This window comes from Electrona antarctica (assembly GCF_951216825.1).
Source record: "Electrona antarctica genome assembly, chromosome: 2".
In the NCBI taxonomy this organism is placed as follows: Eukaryota; Metazoa; Chordata; class Actinopteri; order Myctophiformes; family Myctophidae; genus Electrona; species Electrona antarctica.
In genome coordinates, this window is record NC_136807.1 from 31191747 (window position 1) to 31204322 (window position 12576).

General features: G+C 43.1%; 2 protein-coding genes across 4 annotated transcripts in view; both read right to left on the bottom strand.

The window, feature by feature from the left end:
• Window positions 1-1156, bottom strand: part of iqsec1a (IQ motif and Sec7 domain ArfGEF 1a) — a gene marked incomplete at its 5' end in the record, with an annotated part of 216824 nt that extends 215668 nt beyond the window's left edge. For both annotated transcript variants that reach the window (XM_079495490.1, XM_079495493.1), the window contains one exon: window positions 383-1156. In XM_079495490.1, the coding sequence (XP_079351616.1) occupies window positions 383-660 (278 nt within the window). The remainder of the gene's footprint in view (window positions 1-382) is intronic.
• An 8290-nt stretch (window positions 1157-9446) lies between these two features.
• nup210 (nucleoporin 210) overlaps window positions 9447-12576 on the bottom strand; it is a 62934-nt gene continuing 59804 nt past the window's right edge. For both annotated transcript variants that reach the window (XM_079517844.1, XM_079517843.1), the window contains exon 40: window positions 9447-11466. In XM_079517844.1, the coding sequence (XP_079373970.1) occupies window positions 11366-11466 (101 nt within the window). In that variant the 3' untranslated portion in view covers window positions 9447-11365. The remainder of the gene's footprint in view (window positions 11467-12576) is intronic.

The following is a 12576-nucleotide window of genomic DNA, read 5'->3' on the forward strand; positions in this document are numbered from 1 at the left end:
AAGTAAAATACACAGCAGTGGTTTCCACTTCCAAATAGCTGGTTTTAAAAGCGTTCGCAGTGCTGGCTGTTTAATAAAAACACTGTGAATTGTCAGTGAATTGTGCAGAGAAGAGAACAGCCAGACGAAAAATAGATCAGCATAAAAGCCAATGGAATAACATCGAAAACTACATTATAGATTGTTAGGTACAAATGCATGTGGTGATGAACTTTCTATAGCTATACGTACAGTAGCACACTGATTTAGTAGGCTTACTATCCAGTTATATTTCCACCCCAATAAGTTGAGACAAACATGTGAGGGCAAATAATACAAGTCAGAGGCTGTTCATTCATCCTAATAGAAAACATAACTATAGGCTACATCATCGACGTCTTACTTTTCTTGGTTGACATTCTCCCTGATCGCGCCCAGCGGCGTGGCCGCGGGCTTGGGGCTGCTGTTGCCCTGCTGCAGCAACCTGCATGTGGCCAGGTGCCGCTGGTACTGCTCCTTCAGGCAGCCGTTCTCCGAGCACAGCGAGGACACTTGCTGCTCCAGCTCCTCGATCCGGCACCTCTGGCGCTCCAGTAAGTCCTGCTGCGTCTCGATGATGTTGTTGAGCTCCTTCAGGTACTCCGCGGCCCTGCTCGGGTTCTCGGTCGGGCTTTCCATCATCTCCTCCTCCCCGGGACTGAGCTCCTCTCCCCGGCGGCGGCAACCACCACCACCACCAGACCAGGGTTGCTGGAGCTTTTTCCCCCTAGTTCTTCTCGTTTTAGATGGCAGAACACAGAAGGTGTGTATTCCTCCTAAACCAACCCAAGCCCCGGAATTGATCGCCTATACGCGTCAAACGCGTGACAATCAATTCATAACGGTGTGCCGTTTGCGCTTCGCCATTGTTGGGTCAAGAAGATCGGTGAAGTATTCCCCGACCTCCCGGTGTTGTGTTGGTGTCCAACAGAACAGTAGTTCTCCCCCCAGTCCTCCCACACACATACACACACACAACTAAACCGCTCAAATCCAGACGGTTACTCTCTGAACTGCATTATAAATGTCATCCTGCTCGCGCCCAGAGTGCCAGTCAACGCGTCCTGGAATGTGTGTGTTATGAAGTGCATTATGTCCACCGCTGCTCTCTTCTCTCTCTCCATGCGGCTCCCGTGACTTTTTGGTAAACAGACGGCTGGCTGTCAAGTGGGCGGGGCTTTCAAGTTTTATGAATCTGCAGGGCGCATTGGACACGCTCGTGCCTGGTGGCAACACGTGCATGATGATAATAATAATAATAATGATGATTATAGAATTTAATCTTGGGCTTGAGCTGCGCTGCCTGCGCATACAGTAATGTTTTTTTTACCTTCCCCAGCTGCGCTGCGCTCTGATCCTAAGCCATGATGGAGAATGAAAGCAGATTTATCCATTTTATCTCAGTTCAAGGAAACGCCAGCCCCGCCCCCTATTCCTCTCTCATACACATAGCCTATATTCTAAAGCATGCATGTTCTTAAACTGTATTTCAAATTAGAATATTCGATTGATAGTTGATAGATCACTGCTTTTGATGACAACATTGTTTAGTGACTGATTTGTGTTTTTGTTGACAGAAATGCATAGACATGACCAGTGGTGGAACTCAAATTTTTTACTTGAGTAAAATGAATACTGCAATGCAGAACTACTCCGTTACAAGTAAAAGTACGGTAATCAAAAATTAATGTACTTGATACAAAAGTATTGGTATAAAAATGTATTCAGTATGCAGAATATTATGTCCCATATCACACGTTAAAAATTAAACAAATCTGTTGAAAATAGCAGATCTACAAGCTCACAATGCCTCGACGCATGGGTTGAAGTATGTTTTGTAATAATCAAAATCTACAAAGTAACTAGTAACTAAAGTTTTTAAATACATGTAGTAAAAGCACAAATTTCGGACCTGAAATGTACTGGAGTAGGTAAAAGGTAAAAGTATTAGAAATTGGAAATACTCAAGTAAAGTCCAAATACCTCAAAAGTGTACTTAAGTAGCCTACAGTAGGCCTACTTAAGTGCAGTCAGACATTTATTGAGCATAATTGAGCATAGAAGCATTGGCGTCAGGGCTCTGTCCCTATTCATTCCCTGTAACATTAACATTTTAGTTAAGTTATAAGCCGAACGAATGAATAAGACCCCCATGCAAGGGGATCTAGAAACAGAGCCTAGCCTACAGGTGGATGCTGGGGAGGCGGTGGGATTTGCAAAAACTTCATGAGCAGCAGGTTAGCAGCAAGCGAGGCAGGGGAGAGGGAGACAGCAGCAGTGGCACACGTCCGCACTGCAGGAGAGAAGCCAGGAATGAGCAGGTAGGCAGAAGAGGAAAATATAATCAATGATAAATTCTTACAATTTCAACTAGACAAGTTAACACCATGGGTATACAGTCTACTAGTAAAATGTCAGTCAAAGAACAAGATTTTTGGGAAGAATTTCCTCTTGTCAACAAAAGTGCTCAAGACTCTGCTTGCACCTCTTGCACCTCTTGGTTTTCCGACATCAGACCTCCCAAAACAAACTGATTTGACTACTTCTCGGCCTAAAGCCCATGATTCCAACACACTTGCTAGTCTGGGATGACTCAGGGTAGAAGTCAGGTTTAAGCAAATAAAAATATGATTGGTATTTAAGATAGTCAAAGGGGCTCTGCCCTCAATGCCCTCATACCTGACTAACTACTTCTCCAAAGTGAGTGACACACACAATATGCTAGGAAGCAAGTAAGCAACAATGATCTGGTAGTAGGCTACTACCGAAATATAGAACAAACACGGGAAAATTCTCAATGTACTAATCTGCCACCAAAATGTGGAATGCCTGGCACCATTCATTGAAATATGTAAATCACTGGTTTCTTTCAAAACAGGCCTGATAAATCATCTATCAGGAGACCCCAAGGGGAGATAAATGCAATTTCCAATAGAAATATTTTTTCTCCTTTGTACATAGGCTATAGTGTTTTATATTTGTTGATGACCTGTACATTGTTGTGTTATTTTATGTTATTACTTATGTTGGTGAATTGAATACATAGGACAACAATAAAAACAAGTCCCCAGGACTTTTGTGTTATCCCTTTTGCCACAAATCCGCAATGTCTAACTGTACCACGTGCTGTTAACATTTTTGACTAATAAAGTATTCAATCAATCAACTGTTGTTTAGTATTGCTAGTGTGTAGTACAGGTGAGTCCAGGACAGGTAAAGTATTTACAACACCTGCAGGAAGTTTTGATGGTGAATGAATGGTCTCTCTGACCCAGTGCCAGACAGTGACAGTTGGGAGCTGGCCCGTGGCACAGTGGCAGTGTTTCCATTTGACACAAGAGGAGACTTATCAATAATGATTCAGCAGCACATTAGTATGAGTGACACAAGGTCGTTCTTTCACACAGGGCTGCTGGGCTGGGAGAGAGCAAACTGCAGCAAAGACAACACTGCTCAGACGAGATGGAATAACGGAGAGGGAGCAAGAGAGCGCAGCCGAATGTCCATGAATGAATACAGTATTACGGAACTACTGGTATGATGTTTTCACGTTCAATTATCAACGAATCAACGATTCAGACACCAGCTTGCACATGTTTATTAGCATCTAGCAAGGCCGGCCTTTTCCTTCTGTGTTGCATTGTGGAGGAGGTGGTGTTGGAAGTATAAGCAAGGGAAAAAAACAGGCTCTTGTAGGTATAAAACATCTCCCTCTTCAGGATCCCCCAGCTCAGGATGTGTGGCATGTGTATTGATGGCTAAATTAAGCCGATTCATGCTTCAGAGAATAGCAGATACAGTAGGCCGATAAGCTCATGATGTGTCACAGATGAGACGCTCCGTGAGCTTATCTGATCTGCTATATTCTCGGCCCGTGATACTGTCGTACGACGAAGCATAAATTACGTATCATGATGATGCTGAGGATGCTGAAGGTGTGTGTTCAGTCCCAGTGGCTGTGTTCATTCCCGTTTGCAGGCATCAAAGCCATGGGGAAAAGACAACACTCAAACACACAAATATGCGTCGCACATCATGCACTCAAAACCAGTCAAGAAAAACACCAACACTCTTCACATCCAAGAACACATTAATAACAAGTTGTAAGACACGTCGCTTTGTCGTGGAGGCAGGCGCCGGGGCGAACAACGCAGGTGGAACAAGTGACAGCGGGAGGCATTTTAAGAACACAAAGTGCAGATGTAGCGCATTAGGTTCTCACTGCAGCTCCCTAATCCCCCCCTGGCACAATGCCAAGGAGGCCTGCAAGTCAAGAGCCCCGCTTTACACTTCACTCACCAACACATGCTGCCACCCAGATGAGGGAAGCCTACAGCATGGCGTGAACTGTCAGCCTTACACGTGTGTGTGAGAGAGTGTGTGTGTGTGTGTGTGTGTGTGTTAGGGCTGTCGCGATGACATTTTACGTGACGATTAATTGTTGCCCAAATAATTACAATTAACGATTTAATTGTGTTCTGTTGTTGAACATTGGAGCACATGAATACAAATGGCATTTCTGTTTGGTTTTTAGACTTACATCATTTTATAACTTTTCTAAATGCACCAAGTCTCTGTACGTACGTCTGTAATCCACGTAACTCGAGAACCGTTCGTCCCACCGACTTCAAACACACACGTTCCACACCACCACAGGGAGTGCAGTGCCCGGTGTCGAGTCAGCCGGACCCACGGTTATCCAGAACCGCCACAAAAGGCCTCTGCCCGGGCTCTGGACAGGGCCCCTGCCCAGGCTCCATATATGGAGCTGGCCTGTTCTGACATCACAACACTCCATATTTGGGCATGCCTGACACAGAACTCCATATGTACGTGTGTATGTCTGTAATACACGTAACTCGAGAACCATTCGCCCCATCAACTTCAAATATTCGTCACACACGCTCCACACCCCCACAGGGAGTGCAGTGCCCACTGCCCGGTGTTGAGTCGGTTAGACCCTGCACGGTTGTCCAGAACCGTCATAAAAGGCCCTGCCCAGGCTCCATATATGGAGCTGGCCTGTTCTGACATTACAACATTCCATATTTGGGAATGCCTGACACAGAACTCCATAAGAATAAAGGGACACAGGGAGACAGATACAGACGGGACACAGACAGATGGGTAGAACGGGTACTCTGACACGGGTACAATGGGTATTGCATATTCTATCGTTATCGTGCTCTACAGCCGGGCACCGGTCTAGTACTATAAATCATGACGATGAATTAACTTAAATACTGGAAATTGTACTGTACATCTGCTATTTCCAATTTTTTTGAAAATGTTTGAAAATACAGGGAAATTATTATGACGATAATGAAAAAAGTATTTTATCTCAAATAATTGGGATTAGGCGATTATATAATAATTATGACAGGCCTAGCATGTGTGCACGTACGTGCATGCGTTCCACCACCCACATATTGGAAACACATTGTCATTATTATGGTCTTGGACTTGGATGACCAGCCCATTACGAGTGCCAGTGGTGGTGTGGTGCCACTCATGCCACCAGGTACCAACTGCCAGCTGGAGAGATTTACAACGTGAAGCCACTCATAAATCTGTACTGAGCCAAAGCCCATTGTGAGGCTCTGTGCTCTTAGTTCAGCCCCACAAAACATTTGCCAGCTGTGATGGAACAAGGGACCCGATCATTTAACCAGCAGAGTGGAAAACTTTCTACTGAGAATGCCAAGCCCGTCTGCCAGCCAGCTAGTGCTGTCTCTGCTGAGCCCCATCCACGCAATCACCTATTCCTCACACAGACGCATTTGTGCAATGAATCTGAACTGGCACACACAAGCAGAAAGAATATTGCAAGTTATAGAGGTCATTTGTTCTGCTTTACCGTGGGGGTTTGGCAAGGGAATTGTCTACAGATATTCATATAGTACATAATGAAAGCCATGAATGTGAAAAAGCTAATAAGTTGCTACATCCTCCTCAGTGGGGCGTTTCTGCAACAAATCATCAAAACAGGGAAACATGTATTAGGGGCTTGAATGTGATTGTTTGTGTGGAAATACTCATCCCTACAAAACCCCATGGCTACTTACCGCACCGTATGTCTTACCTCAGGTACTTAACTCACTGGCCGGGTAGATATACGGTACTGGATAATTTGTTTGTTTTCATTGATCTCTTTTGCCTCTTCCTCTTGCCTCCACTGCTTCCCATTCTCTTATGGAAATAAAACACCCACTGTTTTACACCTGTAAACCTGTGATGTGACAATAAAGATGATTCTGAACCCCAGGAAGAAAAACAAAAGAGATTTATATCATCCCTGAAATCACAACTCAATGACTTTGGGCCTCCTGAAGATCTCATCCGGACATACTGGTAGTTGTTGTGACGGTAACTCCAGCATCTTGTTTATTGTGCAGGAAAACAGCCTTACTATTCCTGTCAGGTCTCATGCACTGTCCAGTGCCATTGATCCCCTCCACTGTCAGTACAGTAAGCCATCTGGAACAGCAGTGGTCTCCTCTCACCCAGTATACAGCAAGATGGCTCTCAGCTAGACAGCCTGACAGGTGGGCTTTCTGTTATCTGTCAAACCTTGATGGGGAAAATAAATTGCATGTCATTTCGGCTTAGCACGGATGACTGCCCTAATGAGCAAAATATATATTGTGCAGTCCTTTGAAACCATGAATGTCACTACTATCCTGTGAGGAAAGCAAATGTATATGTGGTCCTTTGATTATGAAATGTCATCACATTTTAACTGAATTAGACACTCAAACAAACCTTTGGCCCCATGTGTCCAAAAACGCTGTGGTAACATCTGGCTAATAATCTATTTAGTTCAAACCATGAATGTGTGCATACTCTCCTCAGTAATGAGAAGTAAAATGAGAGAATTTAATTTTGAGAAAAAAACATTTTGAATAAAATCTAATGACACAGTAGTTAATTTATCTCCATCAAAATATCATGGCCAGGAACTTAAAATTGTCAAACCACCTACTGTAGGTTACTCTCCTTTATTCCTTCTACAAAAAATATCCTTGCTGAAAAGTGAGTTTATAGCTTGCTACTATTACTTGCCATTTGTGCCGCATGTTTCCTTATGCCATGCCCACGCTAGGGGTCAAGTTGGTCAAAGTATGAAAATATATGCATGCAAACATTGGCACTGGTAGTGTGTTTTCCCCTGACCCCTGTGTTCTCAGTAATCGGTCAATATTCTAGAATTCATGTTGGGGACTTACTGTTCCTTTTCCGCTTGTTTTGGACCTGTCTCACAACCGGTCTGTCCTGCTTTTGAAGATCCTGACCACTCTGTCAATAAAGAAGCAAAAGAACAAACAGAGAGGAAGCAGACAAACAACCCCTTGTGTCACAGTCAGAATCAGCTGGTAGCAGATGCTCCCACATCATGGCCTCTTGTACAGTAGCTCCTGTGTTGGCACTGGTCTGTATTATAGCCCAATTTATGCTAGGTGTCATGTTGTGTGGCGAGGAACAGCAGATAATCAAGCTCACGCTGTGAGCTTGTAGATTCTCGGCACGACAACAAAGTGTAGGCTATATGAATGCCTCATTTATAGGCAGTGCAACAGATAAGGGACACATTTGGATATTTACATGCTAGTCCAGATCTTGGTAGTATCAGTTGTTTTATTAGATGGAAATGACGTACAATGATAAAAGTTCTCCATAACTGCTAAGCCGCGTATGAATTATGATGGTGTAGGAAGTTCCTAGTTGTCCATATTATTGACAGTACTCGTTATATTGACCTATAAATGTACATTGTAAATGTCTCACATTCAAAGCCAGCTATATTTGCAAGGCTCTGGAAGCCTCTTTACTGCCAACTGTGAAATTAAATGTATATTGATGATGCAAGTATCCTTGTTTGCTTATGTAGAATCCATGACATCACAAAACCATATTTACTGGATGCCGATTTAGTTGTTCAAACATCAATTTCCAAAACGTATATAGCACATTTAGCATTAGAACATGCCAAATTATAATATAGGTACTGTTTTTCACATTAGCCAAATTGGAATTTCCAGCACTCAGAATTATCTGTTGCCCCATCTTTATGGCCAGCATCAGAGAAATAAACCGCAAGTGAGACATAATGCCAAACAATTATGGACACTAGGGTTCATGTCTCAGTAGAATATTTCTCATACAGTATGTAGTGGTGTGTGTGTGTGTATGTGCCTGTGTGAACATTTACAGACTGCTGTAATTAGTCACGGATGAAAACACACAGCCCTAATTAGCCAAACACAGTGCATGTTTCATAATATGAAAAACGCTCGGCTTAAGTGCCATGCAATAGAACGTGTAAGAACACATTTTGCATCATGTCACACATCCACCCTGGCGGATGTAGGTGGTGTGATTGGGGGGCTTTAAAATCGTGCACTACTCTCTCCCTGCCGTTTCCTCATCCGCAAAAAGGCTGTCTGCTTGTCGGGACACGCACGGGGCCAGTGAAGGAGGCATACAAATGAGTGGCCAGGGAAGGCAGCTAGCTAGCAGCCAGCGACTGCAGCAGGGCCAGCTGGGCTACTGTCACGAGCAGGCAGAGGATGTTTGATCTGCAGTGTCAGACCTTTAACACGTCCCCAGAGACCCCCAGTGGATAACACCCGCCTCAGCCCCCCTTGCTCGTTTGTTTAGAACCACCAGGGACAGATGGACCCATCAGCCAGCTCCTGGGCTGTAGCCTGGTCTGACCACAAAACACCAGAGGAAGCCATGGGGAAAAATACATCAAAATGGGTCGTTGCTTTTCTTGTTAATGTTCAATATCCTGAATGTTAATTTAACTACAAATGGAACCAAATGGACCCGTAAGGGTTACAAATGGGTTAACATCCAATTATTTGTACACAAACCCAACAAGTAGGCCATGAACAGAGTAAAACAAAAAACACTTGAATGATAGGGATAAACAAAACAATAAACGGCTTGAAGCAGGAAATGGATTAGTAGAGCAAGTGCGAGTGCTGTGGTGGGCGGGAGGAGGCCATGTACCCGGCGTGGGAGTTCTCACTCGAAAATGTTCTACTGTACGGTGTTGCAGTGTGGAAGAGTTGAGGCAGTTTAGTTCACTGTAGGCCCTACAGGTTCCAACCCTGTACTTTTTGTGTTTCGTTTTGTGAGATGTGGCAGTACAAGTGCAACTATTTTGAGAATGTCTTCTGCATCAAGGTGAACAACAAGGCGACAGAGCCTTCTGAGACGGTGCAGTGGAGTTTTATAGTTACCGTTACTGTTACGTTATCAAAACGTTTTCTCTTCTACTTGCACCCTGCTAAATAAAGGATTTGACTGTCCTTGACTGTTCCAGTGCCTTCTTTCTACATGATACAAGAACATGTTTGATGAACCAAACCACAAATTAACCAATTTAAATTGTGGTCGACAGAGAGATGTACATAGCAGGATGAAAACGGTACAAACTTTAATAAGCAAATATGGACGGACAAACGCACACAAGCAGCAGACCAGCAATGTATTCTCTCTGGTTGGCCCATGTGCTGAAAGCTATTCAGATATGAGTAGTAAGGCAATGAATACAAAATATAATAATTACACGCGCATTGAACACAATTGAAGATCTCAGAGGAATAATATACTCCATCTGCCTCAGTAAAACTGAATTTCTACCCAACATAAAAAATACAATTCCTGGCCAAGTTGCATTCAAATACAAAAATAACTCTCATTTCAAGAACAATGTCACACTCATGTCCAAATAACTTAAATATAAGTGCCAAAACATGGATCAGTACACTAAAGAACATAAAGTCCTGATACAAAAGGTTATTTCCAGAGGCAAACACCAGGTCACATTGATCGCTGTTGAACAGGGTTATAAAAGCTGAACGATGGTTCACATTAAACTGTTTCACATTAGTGAGTAAAGCCTGTGTTAGACTTGGTTGCATGCTGCCGTACCACATCAGAAATAGCCGCCTACAAGCTCGATGGCAATTATTAGATCCTATTCTGTAGACCTACAGAGGAAAAAGTTAACACAATGTCACTCATGTGAGACTTAACATTTCAGTCAGTTCACAAAAAACTTTTAAGAAAATAAATTGATAACAAAAAGTCTGCATTCTTATTATTATTGCTGCTGGAAGGGCACTCCATCACAGTGAGTGTGGCTCTGCATCATGTGTGTTCAAGTTTGGCCTTGAAGCACACATGGAGTTGTGAGCTTGTACATCTGCTATTTCCGCATCCTGGTGCATACCACCGCTGCAACCAAGTATAAATCAGGCATATACAGGAAGGAGCTGCTTTGATTATCTGGCTCAAAATGTCAGTCCTTTTAAAAATGAACATGAGTTTCTCAATAATGCCACAAAAAAAGAGAAAGAAAATGGTCGGAATACAATTTTCCTGATTCTGATCACATGGACGGCTTCAGTGGTCATATTATTTCACAAACTTAATAGGCTACAACATTACCCATAACATATCGCTGTCGGGCAGAAACCTCCTATCTCCAAATTCAAATTCAATTTTTTCCTTTGAATCCTGAAAAGTAAGTACGTTTTGGACATATGAGGTTTCCACCCGACAGACGATGTTTGTTCTGTTAACCTTCTAGAACATCATTTTTTTTTAAGTACAATACAACCTGAGTTCCTGAATTTCACATAAACTCCTAATGATAATACAAGGCATTAACGCCATTTCAAGTGGTTCATATGTAAGTGGAGAAGCAAACAAAATATGCAAATCAATGCAAAAAATCTGTCGCCAAAGTGGGATTTGGAAATACTGACCCTTCATACTATAAAAAAAAATCATACCTTAATATTATTTCTCTCTCACACACACACGCAACAAAACACGCACAAAGAAAGTAGCCCTGGGGACAACAGATCTTAACTGATCAATACCATCTTAAAACATTTTCAATGTTTCTTTTAAACTGTACACACTTCAGAAAACATTAAATTATATGATTTTGCAGTTTGGTCTGCACTGCAGGACGGACAGAGGCACATTCAATAGATCAGTGCTTCTCAATGTGGTGTCCAGGGACCCCCAGTTCAAAGACAAATGATTGACAGTTAGGAACCAAAGTGGGCCCTTGCTGGTGTGAAACATAGTTCTGGTGGTTTGTGGCCTGATTCATTGGGCAGTGGTTCTCAAAGTGGGGTCCGGGGACTCCACTTTGGAAAATTACACACCAATCTCTCTTGTGGGAGTCCCTGTATATATATATTTTGTGGTCCTTGACACCATTTTTTTCCAGAACCACCGTTGTAGGGAACGGGGGGTCCCTGAATTGTAAAACATTGAGAAGCACTACAATACGTATGAACTGGCCTGTGATCCCATAGGTTTATCTGGAGCTGTAGTCAGGAGAGTAGAGCTTTGGACTGCTCCTGGAGCCAGAGCCATGTATGGTGTGGTTGAACGAGTTCATCACTGGAGCGTTAACACCTGAAACACATACAAGGGACATTAGCAATAGCATATACTGCAATAATCAGGACAAATCCATTATTGGCTGTAAAACGGACACACGCAAGAGGAATTAGCATATGGCTGTTGTCGGGCAGAAACCTCTTATCTCCATATATTTCAATTTGTTGTGTTTTTTTTGCAAATGGTGGCACAGTCGGTAGTGCTGTGCCACCCCCCCCCCCCCCCCCCCCCCCCGCTGGGGGCGTGTTTCCTCCTCCGCGTCATCAGTGCCCATACCCGAGGCGGGGTTGGCGAAAGGGCCTTTCTGTGTGGAGTTTGCATGTTCTCCCCGTGTCCCCTAGGGTAGGTACCCTCACAAAAACATGCAGTAATCCTGGTCTCTAAAACTACCTCCCCCTGGCCAGCCGGGGCGCCTGATGGAGGGGAAAGGAACTGGTCGGAATAACGTGTTCCTTCCACGCGCTACGTCCGGACAGGGATATTCCCCCCTGTCAGGTGAAAAGAAGCAGCTTGGACTCCTCATGCATAGAAGGAGGCATGAGGTCAGTCCACTGCCCCCCAGGTTGGCAGAGGAAGTGTAGCGCCCAGGATTACATTAGATAATATTGGCACTGGGTGAAAAAACTGGGTTGCAAAATCGTGGGATAAAAATTATATAAAAAAAAAAAAAAAAGATCTGCAAGCTTGAAACATGGTGCAAATTGACGCGTTTCAAGCTTGTAAATCTGTTTAACCGTTTTGGACATACAGTACAGTATGAGGTTTCCACCCAACAGAGACGATATACTGAAATTATCTGATATTGATACTGAATATTGGCTGTAAAACTGACTGTCATTATTATTCATATATTAAGCGCAGCAAATTAATTCATAAAAGTAAACAAGGTCGTATCGTGTGATATTACACAGAACTTGGTTTAATGTAATTCTAAATGATACCGCATCAAGGAGCTTTAACTGCCAGAATATATAGAGCATAGCAGATGAAAACCGCTAAACAAAGAGTATTTATTAAATGTAGTATATCATATAATTAATTATTCAAACTTTTTCTGTTTTTCTTCTTTTTCACAGAATTAAAGGTTTTATGGTCATGATTCACCAGGATCCTACAAGGCTGGGT